We start from the raw sequence: 16,695 nt of genomic DNA on the forward strand, positions 1-16,695 counted from the left end.
AGTACTGCCCAGATTGGAAACTAGTAAATTTTAGGGCAGAAGCTTAGGGTTCGGAGATAATCGCGGCCCGTGAAATTTTCCATCTGCGACCAAAGCAATCCCCACTCCATGACGAGAGAGCAAGAAACATCCCATCTGTTCTCCCCCATAAAAGTCCGAAATCATGGCGGACGATGGTATGCTTCTGAACTTCTCCATCGGAGAAGATATCATCAAGCCAGAACCCAAATTCAAGGGCGGAACATGGAGGGATCGATTATCCGCGAAGAAGATTGCGCTACAGCGGTCGAAATTTCCGAAAGGCGAAAACAATAAAAGACCAGGACAGAGCGATAACGCGAATCGGATTCCACTGCCTCTTTCGCGACCCGTCAAGAGACAGCGGACAGATGGTGATTTCAAACCTGCATCTAGCAGCGCTGCCGTTGCTGCTGGTGATGGCGGTCGTAAATCGCAGTCTCATCGGCAGCAGCAGTCTGGACCTCGACAGGTGATCTCTTCACTTTTCTCGTTCAATCCGACCCCGAAGACGGAAGATGAGAAACCAGCGACGGAGGATACAGCGGCGGAGCCGACGAAACCGACTAATGCGCCGCTGATTGATGGTCTCGATACATTCACAAATCTCGGATTGTCGCCTACGCTGGCGGCACATCTCCTGACGAAACTGGAGCTGAAGGCTCCCACCGCTATCCAAAAGAGCTCAATGACACATCTACTGAAGGAGGAATGCGATGCGTTCATCCAGGCTCAGACCGGCTCCGGTAAGACGCTGGCGTACTTGTTGCCGCTGGTCCAGAGAGTTATGGCACTTTCCGATCCGAAGAACGACAATGGGTCTAAACCGAAGAATGGGGATGCTGCTGTGCATCGTGATTCGGGACTATTCGCTATCATTCTAGCGCCGACGAGAGAGCTGTGCAAACAGATCTCAGTGGTGTTAGAGGGTCTACTTCGTTGCGCGCACTGGATCGTCGCGGGCACAGTCATCGGTGGTGAGAAGAAGAAGTCAGAGAAAGCAAGGTTGCGGAAGGGTTTGAATATCCTGGTAGCTACGCCCGGTCGGTTGGCGGATCATCTGGAGAATACACAAGTGCTCGATGTGAGCAACGTCAGGTGGCTCGTGCTGGACGAGGGTGACCGACTGATGGATCTGGGATTCGAGCAGGAGATTCAGGGAATTGTAAAGAAGCTCGATGAGAGACAGAGACCTAGTCGAATCCCAGGACTACCTGCAAAGAGAACCACTATCCTGTGTTCCGCTACTCTGAAGATGAACGTCCAAAGGCTGGGTGAAATCAGTTTGAAGGACGCCGTGCATATCCAAGCAGACCCAGCGGATGAAGATGATGAGACCAGAAAATCCAAGGAAGATTCCGAGTTCATGGTTCCGGCACAGCTGAAACAGTCCTACGTTGTCGCTGCTGCTAAGCTACGGCTGGTTACTCTCACGGCTCTCATGAAGCGCACGTTTGCACGCAAAGGTTCGGTGATGAAAGCCATCATCTTCGTGTCTTGTGCAGACTCTGTGGAGTTCCATTTCGAAGTATTTACGAGAAAGGAGAAGGAAGAAATCAAGGAAGGGAATGACCATGAGGCGGACGAAGAGAAGGATAAAGAGGATGAGCACAGCGACAGTGACGATGACGATGACGAGGAGGAGGAAGAAGGAGAAGGTAAAACGGACAAAAAGGGAAACAAAAAAGAATCCAAGCAGAAGTCAGACCCAAAATCTTCGCCTCATGGCACGATAGCCCCAGCAACCGCCTTCTCGAATCCTTCCAACCCCGTCACAATCTACAAACTCCACGGCTCTTTGCCTCAACATGTCCGGACGTCTACTCTCTCAGCCTTTTCCCGCAACCGTGAACCTTCTGTTATGATTTGTACAGATGTGGCATCTCGTGGTCTGGATCTGCCTAATGTCGACTTAGTCGTCGAGTATGATCCAGCCTTCAGTGCAGACGACCATCTGCACCGTATCGGACGTACCGCACGTCTGGGTCGCGACGGTCGTGCTATGATCTTCCTTCTTCCGGGGAACGAAGAGAATTATGTTGAGGTCATCAAACGAGGCTATCGCGATGGGGGAAAGGCGTCGGTGAGTCGCACAGATGCCAATGAGGTGCTCAAGCGCGGTTTTGGCGGCAATTCGAACATTGCCAGTAAGGACTGGGAGGAGAAAGCGACGGAGTGGCAGCTCGAGGTTGAACGCTGGGCGCTGGAGAATACCAAGTATCTCGAGATGGCACGCCGGGCTTACCAGTCACACATCCGCGCATATGCCACACATGTTGCCAGTGAGCGACACATGTTCAATATCAAGGAGCTGCACCTCGGCCATCTCGCGAAGAGTTTCGCGCTCCGTGATCGTCCGGGAAAGATCAACGTCCCTGGTCTGAGACCAGGAAAGGAGGAAACCAAGAAGGGATACAAAGCAGAGAGGAAAACAGGAGCAGTGGCCGGGCAGAAGAGGAAGAATACTTCTGCCAACCGCGTCGATGATGATGATACTCCTGGCGCAGCTGATGCAGCCGAAGCGGCCCGCAAGATGAGGGCTAAGATGAGGGAGCACATGGGAGGCGCCAGTGAGTTCAATCTTGCATAGTTTTCTTCTCCTTTGTTCTCTTTCCTTTATTCTCTTAGATCATGTCAGTAAATGTGTTATTTTGGTACGTCATGAGACGATCATTTCTCAATAGATATCCCATAATGAGATTTTTCCATCCTTTGAACCTGCTGCCAGCCAGTGTGTCAGCTGTGCTTTTTGTAATCTCTGCGTCCGAATCGCCGACAACGAGCGGTTGCCTTGTTCTTGAATAACGTCGTAGTGGCCTGAAGTGGGCTCTCCAGCCGCGTTGTCTATAGCCTCTGCTTGCGAGCTGAAGCTCGACGCATCAGAATAGATATTTGCCCATGCAACCACGAAACAGCCTTCTTTATGCCACTTCAGACACGCCATCTCCTTCATACTCTTGCAAGTATATACCCGCACTCGTGCATCCCAGCCTGCTGTCGCGAATAGTTTCCCATCGGACCGGATCTTCAGGCCCTGTTTGCCAGCGTGGCGATCATTTACCACCTTGATAGGGGCCATATCGTTCCCGGTCAGATGCGTTGGTACTGCTGTCGGGATCGGATGCTTTACGACGAAGGGATCCGCACCGGAGGTGACAAAGAAGTCTCTGGCGGGGGACACGTCGAGGGAGAGGATAGGCTGTGAGTGTGCGCGGCTTGCGTAAATCTTCTGCCATTTCCATGGAGTGGAGGGGACATGACCATCGTAGCCACCGGGCTCTGCAGGATCTCGACGGACATGGACCATCGCTTGGCCATCTTCGTAGGCGGATATCACATAGAGATCTTGATTTAGCGCAAAGTAAAGATTGACCGCCATGACCATTCCGGTTTCCTTTGTGTTGTCCCCAGTAATCGTGGAGACACGGTGCTCCGACGGGAGGTGGAAGACGTCAATGTTCCCGGAGTTAAGGGCATTGGGAACCGCGATCAACAATGGTCCTTGGGGGGTACGTTGTGGGGGAATCTCCTTGCTGTTCTCCTGGTAACTGGCCGTCTCGGCTGAACTGGAGATTATTGCCTGTTTGTCCTTGGGGTATTTTGGCAACGGGCAGAGGGCAAAAGCGCAGAAGTTCAGCGCGTTGACAGCCAACGAATGAAGAAGCCATGGCTTTGGCCCAGTTCCCGGTTGGGATCCTTGCTTGAGATCTACGGGAAGAGCCTTGTCAAGTAGCTTCTCATCTTCGGCAGTCGTCTTCCATACACGCAGTTTGTGATCGCGGCCATGTCTTGGAGGTTGATGTCAGTATATGTTAAAGGAAGAAGAGGGAACTGAGGAGAGGGAATCTGATCTACGAGATTTGTACGAATGGGGCACAATCACATACGTGAATATCTCCATCTCTCCGCTTTCTTCATAGTAGAATCCCTTGGCTTCTAGGATCGCGCCCTCATGCGCTTTCCAAACTCCAATGGGTCTTTTGGTCACCAAACTCCAAATGATCACCCAACCATCTGCGTCCCCGGAGAGTAGGTGCGCATTATGAGCGAAGAAGTTCAGCGCGTGGATTGGCGCCGCATGTCCACGGAGCACATAGGCCGGGGAGGCTGGAGGTAACAGTCCTTTTTGCTGAGATGGATGGGAGGACATAGTTCCCGATAGTGAGTCGGCAGCTTTACCCGACCCAGGAGTAATAGCTATGCTGATGGCAGAATTCGGTTGTGACAGTGTCTTCTCACAGCCCTACCCTTCGACAGCAAGCCAAGACGGAAGGGAGTTGACCTGCCTCGAGGAGCAATAATATCTATAGCTGCCGTTCTAGAGGAAGACTCTTCCAAGAGAAAAGCAGCTGGACGATCCGGGTGGATAGTTAGAGCATCTGCATACTTATCGAGCTGTGGTATTTCTTTGAGTTGATGTCTCCTGGATGCCAATACAAGAGCATTTAGGAGCAGGTAGTAATTGGCCGATGCTCACAATTTGAACTCTTTGTCACTTGAGCAGTTGTTGCCCCCAGTCGTCCGCTCAGGGGCAGCGTTTCTTGATCAACAGTGAGTTTGGATGACACTAAGATTTCCAAAAGAATCTTGAAAGAGTTGCGGGAAGTGCAAGCGGGACCCACGAGATCGCTTGGCGCTGGACTTCCTCTTAGTACAGTAAGAGTAATCTCTGCCTCGCCCACTGGCATCCCAATAATAGCCTTCTATGTATTAACTTGATTAGCTTTTCTGATAGGCGGGTAATGATATATTAACGCACCTGGTACTGGGGTGCTGCGTCTTTTTGACTCGTCCGTCATTACCATCCGCGTTTTATGCAGTACATACAAAGACAGTAAGTGATCTACAGTACGTTGCCCTACTTGCAAAGGTACTGTACATACTACATACTGATAATATACAAGGACAATAGTATAGCCATTGGACGGGCCCTTGAATATATGTGGTGGCTGTTAGACTGTCTTAATTCTCTGGCAGAGAAAGATGAAAGCAAAGAGTAAGTAGTCAACACCCAGTAGAAGTGGATATACTGTACGGTACCTTATGGAAACTACCACATGGCCCACTATTTCCCAGATAATATCCTCCGAAGCAGGCAGCAATTCTCGAGGTATCCTGACACCACATGTGAAGGCGTTGGAACCCCCATGATCCCGTGCGTCCTCAAGGCCCGTGGCTGGCAATCCATGGGAATAATGGGGCAAATGCCTACGCAGTACTTGATGAACGGGGCTCCGCGCAACAGGGAGATCCTTGAAATCCACTATCGGAACTATTTTCCTGACAAGATCCCGCAGAAAACACCAAGAACGTACCCCATAATGCCACTAACTGCCATGTTTCCACGGTCGACTGTGTCCGTCGAAAGGGCCACATTGAGTTGCGTGATCCTACTGTGAGGGAGATGGGAAACTGGACAGTCTCTGGCTCACAGCTATTAGTTACTAGCGTGGTGCGAGTTATGCTTCTGGTAATGCGACTAAATTAAAACTTCCCACGAACGATTCCCATGATTTTCATTGCTGGTGCCGACCTCATTAGAATACTTCTTACAGACCACTAATGCTGTCATCTTCCCACTAGCTCTAGCTGTTGTTCATTGATATCAGGAAGCGGGAAGACAAAGTTGACATCGGCCTCGAGTAAGCGATGATACTTCCCGCGAGCCAGGTAAAATAGGGTAAAAGGTAATAGTTAGCTCTCGGAATATGACTACACTTCTCATCATTCGCTCTCCAATCAGCAGAGGATATTCGAATAGTGGCAGTCGGCAGAATGTGGCACTGTCAGATTAACTCTATATATATTATTTCATCTCGAAGTCAAAATATTATAATTACCAATTACGCTCCTGGCCCCTAAACTCTTCAATTCATCTTCCGCTTTTCTCGAGATCTCTCAGCAAATACAGTCTAATAGATACTGCATAGTTGTGTTTTCCACTCAGTAGCCAACAAACAGGACGAGGGCTGCGCGAGCCACACGCATGGAAGAACAAAAGACATCCATGTATATGTGAACCTGCACGCGAATATTAGCATGGACCCAAGTCTCAGATATATTTCAGCAGGTCGAAATGAAGAAAAATCAAGAAAGCAGCCGGCTATCTCTCCGGCGAGCGATCATACACGACCTCAACGTCCTGGTGAAACCGTGCAATCCGTGGAAAAGAAAAGCCACACGGCCCAGGGATTTATCCCCGTCGGCACGGGATAATAATAATATTCGGAGACATGTCGCGTGCGGGCGCAAATCAGACTTGCAGGAAGAATCCTCAGACAAGCGATAGTTAGTTAGGTAGTTAGCTGTTGTTCAGATGCTGACCTTGATCCTGGGACCCAGTAAGTAAAAGCCCACTTACATACTTGGCGATACGGAACGCAACCCCGGCCATTAGTATCGATCGGCCAGCCGTGGGGAACACGTTTTCATCTGCGTTTTCTCTGATACTCAATTATCGGCACTGGATCCATAAACGAAATTTCCGACAGCGACTATTGATTTTGACTTTGGCCACAACGTTCGACTGGCGCTCTGCCCTCCGGATAGAACAATGGTTTCTGTGCCAATTGCTAGATTCTCTTTGCATCCCACTAACCGGCTGCTCCCGACAAGCTCTGGCCAGCGGACTTGCAGATCCCGAGAAAATGCGTTATTCCCTTCTGCGTAGATTGGCAACGGGACCTGTAGAGTCGGCATATTAGTTCAGAGACAGTATCATATCATGCATGATGTCCAGTGCGGACTCATCTGGCAGACGATGTCTAGAGCGCTACTTAGTGGATACCCTCAAGCGCCGTGGCTGGATAACCTGTTGCTGCAGACGGATCGCCCATGGGTTTGGGAACGATGGAGAATGACATCGGCGGGCTTGTCCTCTCTGCCCTGCATACTTTAGATGCGATGCAGCGGAACTTTAGCTGCTGATGATTGGTGTTTCTGCGGAATCCAGAGGATCTGTTTTCCAAAGAGCAACTCCCATACAAAGTCTCTCAACGATTCGCCCAAGATGGAAGAGGCAGGCAAACTCTCGCTTTTTAAAGGACGCTATAGTTCTTCTCTGTGTGCCACAATTCTGCTCTGGCTAGCACGGAGACGCAGCAAGAAGTCATGTTTATCCGATCGTAATGTGTTCCTACCAGGAAAATGCACCTCTCGCGGATCATGAACGATGATGGCCGGCGCCAGCAGCAGCGGCGTCATTCCAGCCAGAGTCTTCGATGCTCAGCACCTCCCCCTCAACGCAGTATGTCTGATTTGTTCCCCTTTATTTTGCTTGCTCTCGCATGGCCGTAAGTACAGAGTTGACCAACCCCTCCCGCAACAGCCATCCCGAGCTCGCTTTCTCCCAGCGCAGAGAGCGCATTACCCAAGGCCAGCAGCGGTCGTGCCGCTAGAGCCTGCGAACCTTGCAGACAGCGGAAAGCCAGATGCAGCGGGACGGAACCCATGTGCGCTCAATGCGAGGCATTGAAGCTCAAGTGTACGTATACAGGCGGGAAACGGGAGCGGGATAGAATGTGAGTCTCTAGTAACGAACAGTGATTGATTATATATCATTTACGTGCCCGCCCCCCAAACAAGACATAATTAAATAAATATAAGAGAAAACCGTTCCTGCTAGTACTAAAAATCTATCTAGCCATCTACAAAGCCTTCTGAATGCCGTCAAGGACTATGAAGATGTCCTCCGTGATATGCTTCCGCGAGTATCGTACGAGGATGCCCAGCGGATACGGTTCGCTCTTGCACAGGTGAGCTCATAACCTTATGACATGATCATTACTTGCAAATTCTCTTTTGACCATCATGATTTTCGGGACTTCCATTGACCATTGTATAGCATGCAGGCGTCGCGGAGGAAACACGAAATCCATTTAGCTAAGACGGGATTTCAACTCAGATTTACTATATTCGCGGGGAATTATGAGGGTAAAAAGAAAAGAGTGTTGATTTCGAAGCAAGCCGCATTTTCTTAAGCATGAATGCCATTTTTCAATACCGGTTACAGGGGCAAAAAGCCTCCCACATAATTTTGCGGTTGCGGTTGGTTTTGATCAGTTCTCATGTCTGGGGAGGGCAAAAAAAGGTACAAAAAGGCACAGGAATGGGTTAGATCTATCTTATAGACTACAAAATGATCGCATCAATTCTCAACTTTCACAATATCTTCGTTTACCTATAAAAGTATGTAGAAGCAATTGATCCGCGCGCGTATTTGAGATCAGGCTAGTCCAGTCGCGTAGAAACAGGGAATATATATACATCGCTTAGAAATAGACAAAAATGGCCGAATCAACAAATCTGACGTACCGATCGAGAGGTATAGTACTTAGGAAGCAGAATATGTGCAGCTGGATCAGAGAAGAACATGGAGAAACAATAGGATATAGTAAAAGAAACATAGTGGTATCATCGGTTATCCACGAAATGATGAAAAGCACTGTACCGGAACGCCGATGACACCATTGCCGCTGCTCAGTTGAAATTTTGCGCTAATAAGTATATTGATAATGGTCGAGATGGTTATGCGGTGCAACGTAGTGATTTTGATACGGGTGGTTCTCCATTGAGAAGTCCGCGGTAGCCATCAACGGATTGACAATACCGGAGGGAATCCTTGGCCGTGTCATAGGTGGCATGGCGGAATTTAGCAGAGAGCCAGCTGTCAATGAATTTCCACCAGGTGTATTGGAGCTTGGAATCCAGCCCCACTTCTCTTGGAGTTCTGACTTCAGAAATCCAACTCTCCAGCCGGTCTCCTTGATAATCTTATCAAGGATCTCTAGTACTTCTTCTTGAGCTTCTCTGCCCACGAGACATTCAGCTGCGATGGCAAGACAGCGAATGGAAACGCTCGCGACGCCCCTAATGAAATCAGCAAAGGGTTCAACGGCAGGTAATTACGAAGGGAGGCTTCTCACCTGTCCTTGACGTGGGCGACGATTCCGCAAATGTCGTGAGCATGGCTTTGCTGCATATTCCGCATTTCAGGGCTGAATTCAGACTCCGTCGGATGGACCTTGGCCAGGAGTGTGCATGCAGTATGGTAGAATAACCGGGCAACAACAGCGGAGCGTTTGATGAGCCTAAATAACATTAGTTTTTTGAGCAGGAAACACATGATGTGGACCGGCATACCAAACTTCTGGAAAAGAAGACTTTGAATTAGTTTGCCAAGGCTGAAGATAGCCAAGCGGCATCATTGACCGAGGCACATTCTTCGCCCACTCATCGCACCAACTTTTGTATGTGTTCCACTCTTGACATCGTTGACTGATCCTAATATCGTGGGCCACGCGGTCAGGTCCCTGAAACTGCGGGACTGACGAACGGAAATTTGCGATCTTGGCACAGATATAGACTATCCGATGAGTCCATAGTTCCTCGTCTCCGGTGATGCCACCCGGAACTAAACTCATGTTCATGTCGACACCCCAGGTATCCGGATCCCACGCCATCTTCCAGTTGAAGTGCAAGCAACTCAGTAGTTCCATTCCGACATTCAGCCAAAAACACGCACCCCCAATGCCCGGGGTTTTCGCATCCCAACGGCACTCCTTGATGAGAGCTCTAGCACCCGCGATATGATTCATGCGTTGCATTGCCTTCTCACACATAACTTCATAAACATTGAGAATAACTGCGGTCGTAGCACATAATACAGTGTCCCTGTCTGGGTCCTGTAAACAAGTAAGGAGCTGCCGTGAGACTATATTGTAGTAATGCAACGCCTTGTCCTCCCCATATGATGGGTTCACAAGGTAGAGGTGCCTTGCTCCACACGCCATGAAGGCATTCAACAGCATAGGCTCACCAAGGGCATGGAAAGGCAAGATATGGGAAAACTGATTACGTTAGCTAGTGAGTAACTGTGAGGGGTTATGGACATACGTGTTTGTTTACATCCATAGAATCCATCCACAGACCAACTTCTTCAACAAATACTTGCATCAGAAGGACTTCTTCCGCACTGTTCAGATATGTCCGCCCGCCTGAAGACTGCATCATTGACATTTTAGGCATATTGAAGGATGGATGTGGCATTGTATGGTCTGCGAAAGCAGGTTGTGGGGCAGAATATGAGCCGTCGTGAAATATATGCTCATTGATGTCTGTCTGATGTGGCTCTGAATATGTTGATAGAAGAGAAGGGGTGACTGGCAGACTCCTTCGAGCAAGCGTTGGAGCGCCCAGGATATCAAAATCGAAACTTGGCGAATCATCTTTCTCCATAAGAGGATCCTGTTTGAGAGGCGGATATCTTTCGAAGCCACCTTTGTACTCTGAAGCGATCTCCCTTGACTCATCCTGAAAGGCAAGCTGAGTTCCCGGTGGATGAGCAATGTTGAATGGAGGAGCAACTGTCTGAGTGTCTATGAAGTTCAGTCGAATGCCACGTTTACAGAGCCTGTCAGACTTCTGGCAGTTTTGACATCTGGGCAAGGCTTCATCACACTTCAAATGTCGCTCTCGACAAGTAAGACAGCCAGTGCGAACACGCCTTGGCTTTTGCGCTTCTTTTACTGTATCTCTCTGCGGTTTCGACGCATGATGCGGCGATTGGGAACTGGAGCTTCTCGGAGACGGCCTCTGGTCTGTATTTAGGGCTCGCGTCTGTGACTGGGTATCGAAATCTCCCCCAGATTTGCGGGAGCCGGAAACGTCGTGGCTCGTCGATGCTAAGGAAGCCGCCTCAGCAGCGGCAGCAGTAGGAGCTGCGATATCCAAGGGAATATCGAAATCTGCTAAATGGCTGCTGACGGCGGAAGCCATGGCCATTAGTTATAGCCACCAGATAATATCACGTAGACTTTCCACCAGTCTCAAAGCGCCTTTCGCGCCAGAGATCAACCTCCGCCCAGACCCATATAATTCAGCGCTTATAGGAATGTCGAACCTCCGAGCGATATCACACGTATATCAGGTGCACTGAGCGTGGCCGGCACGCGTGCGACTATGGAATATAGAATATTGAATCTTTCCGCAGAACGTAGCATGAACTCTGGGTGTGACAGAGCTTCGGGGCAGGATGCAGAATAGACAGCTGTGGGCCGCTGCTTTGCACAGACTATGGTCGAGGATTCTCCGGTGCAAAACAGTGACTTTCTTCCCTCCAATGGAGTGCTCGAGATGAAGGCTGGCGGAAGATGCTTATCTGCTTTCGTATGGATCGGTGTCAGCTATGTAAAAAGAATTTCAATTCCTGGATTGTGCAGAAACGAGACAAGTGCAACGTACCACATCATCCGCGTTGGATGTAGACTGATGCGATAGAATGAGACTGGGATTTGCAGGAGAACGGCCAAGCACCATGGGAAAAAGCGATTCGATGGACGTGATGATAACCTTCACGTCTGATCTCCAGAGCACAGCGGGGATATCTCAATTCGATTGCGGACTCGGGGAAAGCACAGACTGGGGCAGCTAGTGGTTAAGTGAAATTGACAACAGGACGTTGAGCGAAACTCCGCATCATCCTCGTAACGGCGAATCTGCACAGAGACCATATCAATCCAGGTGGTTCGCCTCGAACGATCCGTCTGTCACAACTCGAGTGGGCACATCTCGCAGATCTGGTGCGCCGGGGCGGCTAGGCCGTAGTGGAGGCAGCACGCGGCGGGATCGGCGGGCATTCTCGGGGAAAACGGTATATACGGAGTAGGTTCAAACTTCAGGGCCATCAAATCTTAAACTCTTTTCGACGCATCGCATAACTGGCGTGGAACGAGCGTGCGCCGGCTGATTGATAAAGACGGCTGTAGAAAACACCTTTGGCCGTGTCCGTGATGCTGTCGGCTGCAGGGAGCTCAGCGCGGATCTTCGTCTGGCCAGCGGGCAGTGCCAAGTCTGGGGACTCGACACCAATGCCCTCGTGGAACCTGAAACAAATGATGGTGTATTCAAGGATTTCATCCCCCGGCAGTCTCAGATATCAGCATTCGCGCCTGCAATAGGAGATGGTGACGAGTTTGTGTGGCGCCGCTAGGAGAGAGACGAACTTTTGGGTAGTGGAATGGAGTTTTCGACTGGGAAGCAGAAGCAAGAAGAGGCTACTCTTGCCGTTGCACATCACAGCAGATGTACAGTAGATATATCGGATCATCAGTCTGCAACTGAATATTCCAGTATGTAAGACTGCTACGATAAATCACCGGTGTCATCAGCTAAGTGCCTTCTGTTCCTGCATAGCCTCCCATGAATATCCAACTCTATAATTGCTCCTTGTTGTTATGAGAAGTGGAGTGTTTTTGGTGTTCAGTGAATCAGTCCAGTTTTAGGATTCCAAATTCTCCACTGCCACACTCTCAGAAGCTAGTAAGTTACAGTACGGGGTATATCTTCCCATATGGGTCTCAATGGGGAAGGTCAATAACCCTCCGACAGGGTGTAGTCACGCCTCCTCTGATAGTATTCAGGCATCTCAAGAGTCTATCGCTCGCGAAAGTGCCAAAGCTATCTGCCTAGTCCGCCCACCCAGGAATGAATCGAATAAATGGACGCCGTGCCCGAAACAAGAGACCAGCGAATTAGGAATTCTATATCTTCTAACTATTCGCCTCTCTGGCCAGTGCGGTATTCCGCTGGGATGCCCCTGATCGCAACGGGTAGATATGAAACAGTATCGCGGTGCGACACGGACACTTTTGTCGATCACCACGGAAAACGAAACCTCCAGGCAGTCCTCTCATGTTAGGTATATCCTCGTCAAAATCCCATCATAGAATAACTCATGGCATTCATCATCGCATTGTATTGCATTTCATATCAAAAACAACCACCAAGGTTCGGTTCATGTACGTAAGTGAAGCCTCGAACTGTCTGCTCCCCTCCATGGTCGCATGTATCCATCAAGGCCTTGAGAACGCGGTAACAAGTCTTGAAATATAATCTCTGTTCGAATCTCGCATCATTTGCGATCTCAAAAGTGATTCGACTCCCCTGTTTGACATTGTAGCAGACGCGTCTCACAGAGGGAGAGAAATTTGACGTTGCTGGACCATATGAGCCACCAAGAGCGTAGCATGCTCGTTCTGCATAGGCCCAAGTCTTGCTTTTGGAAGCACCATCATCATCATTCCGTATGACAGAACAGCCATAGTAGCAATGACTGGCAGATACTAGAGGCGAAACAACCAGTAGGAAAAGTATTATCGGTTTGATAATGTTTGTGTGGACGATCATCGTGGGAGTCGTTTCGGACCAAGATCGTACAGAATTGGAAAAAGAAAAAGAAAAGCAAAACCAGATTTCCAAAGTCCTACAGAGAGATCAAGGTGCTTCGTATGGCTATTAAATAAACAGTAAGCTGCAGCCCCCATCCCTCGTGTAATTCATAAGCACTATCTGCCAATATCCATATTAGGCCCCGAAGCAGCAAATCATCATGAGAGTAGCAGTCAATATTCTTAGTCCAGGTAGCACAAGCCACTCTTTAAATAGAAACCCTGTTTCCAGACCTCCAGGCCCCAATACAGCAAGAATCCTCCGATCTATTTCGCTGTCGACGGTGTGTTTATTGGCGCTTGGCGTAAGATATGGCCCCCATGCGAGCTCTGTGTTTACTTGGCGTCTGACCTCATACTGCGATAGGCAATCTTTAGATATTAATTAGATGCACAGAGATTGACACGTGTAATTCACTTTGCTAAGTGAATGATGTATATTTCAAATGGATGAAACCTTACGATCCATCAGACAAACGATGAGAAGATGCCATACTTTAGCGTCAGAGACAAACAAAAGGAATAACGCCATAGAATTTTTTTTATACAATAGAGATCGTCGCTAGTCCCTGAGGACTATTGGATACGATTATCCAGAAACGTACTCAGCGAGGAAAATAGATCTAGACTCGAGAATCGCGATATAACGCCCGTTGTAGGTCTCCAGATGTTGGAGGTTACGATTTCAATCTACTCTATATGATTCTATGGGGGTCCTCCGTACAATATCAAGATGACCGGAACTCCTTTTGCATTCCCTACCTATCTAACACGAATATACACGTTAAGGAACACGTTAGGCCGAGAACCCCTTTTTTTTTTTATGCAAACGGTGCTTGGAATAGACAATTTTGAGAAGGATGAGAAATTGCCAAACTGGGGAAGAGAATAAAGAAGCGCCGATAACATGCACATAATTTTGGGCATACAATAGAACGGATGGGAATGCCTTTCATGAGTTGTGTCTTGCCATTGATAATTCGAAGCAGTCATAACCCCAATTTGCATATTCTAAGCTTTTTTTTTAACAACTCAATTGACTTTTTGGTCCGACATTTATCAGTCTGGACTTGATCCAAAGATATCAATCTGGAAGACGAAATTCCCAAAGGAGTATAAATATCGCACGGTCCATACAGCGTAGTATTTTAGGCCAGGCCTGACCACTGCTCTATTCCTTGCGCCCAAGACGTGGGAGCCGGATGCGAAGGAGAAGGAGAAGCATGAGACCTCCGAATACGGCTGCGGAGAGAAACGTTACGTGCAGGGCGGCACCATAGGCGGTCACAACTATTCCATATCAGTAAGACTTGAGAAAAAAAAAAAGAGAATTATTATGAACGGTCTTCTTACCTTGTTTCTGATGCACAGAATCCAAGTCTGCGATAGACTGGACAGACTTGCGCACAAGTCGGATAATATTCTCCTTTTCTGGCCCAGTGACCAGTTTCTCGAGCCGGAAGTAAAGCATGTTCTGGAAGATCCAACTGCTGATAGCAACGCCCATGACGGATCCCAGATTCCTCCAGAGACCAAGAGTTGTGGTAGCAACTGCTTGTTCATCCTGATCACTTACGGCCAGGATGGAAACGGTGATAGATGGGAAGGAAAGTCCCTGTCCACAACTTGATATGGAAACACAGATCATTGTCAGCCAGTCCGGAGTGGCAACATTCATTGAGCTTGCAGCTAAGCCTCCTGCGAGCAGCAATGCACTCCCGAGGATCACAGTGGGCTTAAGACGCTTGCTCCATGTAATCAAGAATCCGGTACTGACACTCGCACAGGTTACAGTAGCCGTTGCTGCTACCAATCGCAGACCGGATTCAGTGGGCGATACGAGCTTAACCGCTCGGAAGAAAAGGGGGGCGTTGAAGATAATCGTGTTGATGGACATGGAGCCCAAGAAATTACCGTATATCAAGCTCGCACGTGGGTCTCTCGACAGGAGTGATACAGGCATCACTGGGCGTTCAACATGGCGTTCATATCTCACGAAGATAATAGCCAGAATGAAGAATATAATAATGGATGATACGACAAAGTAACGTCCATAGCCTAGGTTGAGGCCCATAATCAGGATGGTCACTCCTAATACTAGGATAAATGAGCCTGTTAGATCGATACGGCGGATCAATTGTCGGATAGTCGCCCTCTCGCCATCCACCTTTTTCAAACCCAGGTCGGAAGGGGTCGTCCATGCAGCTACGAGCATGTACACGAAGATGAATGGAAGTTGCACAACGAAGGCACCTCGCCAACCAACTTGGTCACAGAGAAAACCTCCGAAGGCAAGGCCAGAACATCCGCCAAGACCTAAAGCAAGATTGATATATGACTGGTAGATTCCTCTGTATTCAAGGCGGACGAGATCACTGCAGATGATCATACCCATCGAAATGACTCCACCAGCACCCAGTCCACAGAAAGCTCTGGCTGCAATGAAGCTTTGGATGCTCTGGGCAAGGGCGCACCACGCAGTCGTCACCAGGAAGACAAAGATCGAAAAGAGATACACCGGTCTTCTGCCAAAAGTATCCGAGACGCGACCAAATAGAGGCATGAAAGCAGTCGATGTGAGTAAGAACGACGTCGTGAGCCATGCAGCAGAGTCGGAAGCATGGAAATAAGATGTGATAACTGGATGACTCGACGCCATCAACGTCGAATCAAAGAGACTAACAATGTATCCCAATTGAATACCCCCGAATATCAACCAAAATCTGGTTGGCGTGACATTGTTAAATCTCGCTGCGTAACCAGTAGGTTCTGTCCCATCACCATTTTCTTCGGAGACTACCGGTCCTGGCAGCGACATGCCCTCGATTCCCGGTTCAGGGTCGAGTCCCTGTGGAATGGAAGGGACCTTTGCTAGGTTCAGGGGCGCGGACTCATCGTCCGCTCCGAAGGATGATGACCCAGCCTCTGCATGGTTTTCTGAACTTGCGTATTTACGCGACTTGTCTGGTTTCAACAGAGGAGTTGACTCGTCGATACGAGGCCTGCTCGAGGGTTCCCCGTTTTTAGATGCGCTCATTATGGCGGACTATCGCGGCGGTATGGGACGAAAGCGTTAACAGGGAACAAAGTACTGTACAATCCAGAGAAAATTGCGAGTCAAAGAACGACTTTTTCCAAATCCCCTATTTTCACCAACACCACCACACGAGATGCAGAAGTTGTACTTAACTCGATTTCCCGTCAGTCCGATAAACTGGCACTGACTGAGACTTTCGAAAAAAGTGGTGCCGGGGATAAGAGCGGCGATAGACACTAGGCTGTGGGTCTAGTTAACTACCTTAGGTAATTATTGTGATTATTAATCCTCTCAATACTCCACCGTGCTGCCACTCTTCCCGTTTATCTACCTGCAAATACGCCAGGGGCTTTTTGCTGTGAGAGGACGGTTGATTCCTCGTTGTAAATGCGGCTTACCAGATGAGTACTAAGA

The 16,695-nt window shown here is 48.9% G+C and overlaps 4 protein-coding genes across 4 annotated transcripts; 1 reads left to right on the forward strand and 3 right to left on the reverse strand.

Moving 5' to 3' along the window:
• Positions 1-90: 90 nt before the first annotated feature.
• On the forward strand, positions 91-2,652 carry C8Q69DRAFT_153303 (putative ATP dependent RNA helicase). The gene is made up of 2 exons (XM_028625575.1): positions 91-1,562; positions 1,620-2,652. The coding sequence occupies exons 1-2, from the start codon at positions 164-166 to the stop codon at positions 2,606-2,608; spliced, it is 2,388 nt and encodes a 795-aa protein (XP_028487544.1). The 5' UTR covers positions 91-163; the 3' UTR covers positions 2,609-2,652.
• Positions 2,549-4,403, reverse strand: C8Q69DRAFT_153299 (WD repeat protein). Its single transcript, XM_028625574.1, has 2 exons — positions 3,906-4,403; positions 2,549-3,806 (listed from the first exon to the last, which is right to left on the reverse strand). Exons 1-2 carry the CDS (start codon positions 4,166-4,168, stop codon positions 2,696-2,698), a joined length of 1,374 nt encoding a protein of 457 aa, XP_028487545.1. The 5' UTR covers positions 4,169-4,403; the 3' UTR covers positions 2,549-2,695.
• A 4,094-nt stretch (positions 4,404-8,497) lies between these two features.
• C8Q69DRAFT_153284 (C6 zinc finger domain-containing protein) lies at positions 8,498-10,944 on the reverse strand. The gene is made up of 4 exons (XM_028625573.1): positions 9,913-10,944; positions 9,160-9,866; positions 8,943-9,107; positions 8,498-8,886 (listed from the first exon to the last, which is right to left on the reverse strand). Exons 1-4 carry the CDS (start codon positions 10,798-10,800, stop codon positions 8,514-8,516), a joined length of 2,133 nt encoding a protein of 710 aa, XP_028487546.1. The 5' UTR covers positions 10,801-10,944; the 3' UTR covers positions 8,498-8,513.
• A 3,389-nt stretch (positions 10,945-14,333) lies between these two features.
• C8Q69DRAFT_153476 (MFS transporter) lies at positions 14,334-16,695 on the reverse strand. The gene is made up of 2 exons (XM_028625577.1): positions 14,598-16,695; positions 14,334-14,534 (listed from the first exon to the last, which is right to left on the reverse strand). The coding sequence occupies exons 1-2, from the start codon at positions 16,279-16,281 to the stop codon at positions 14,416-14,418; spliced, it is 1,803 nt and encodes a 600-aa protein (XP_028487547.1). The 5' UTR covers positions 16,282-16,695; the 3' UTR covers positions 14,334-14,415.

This window comes from Paecilomyces variotii (assembly GCF_004022145.1).
Source record: "Paecilomyces variotii strain CBS 101075 chromosome Unknown C8Q69scaffold_2, whole genome shotgun sequence".
Lineage (NCBI taxonomy): Eukaryota > Fungi > Ascomycota > Eurotiomycetes > Eurotiales > Thermoascaceae > Paecilomyces > Paecilomyces variotii.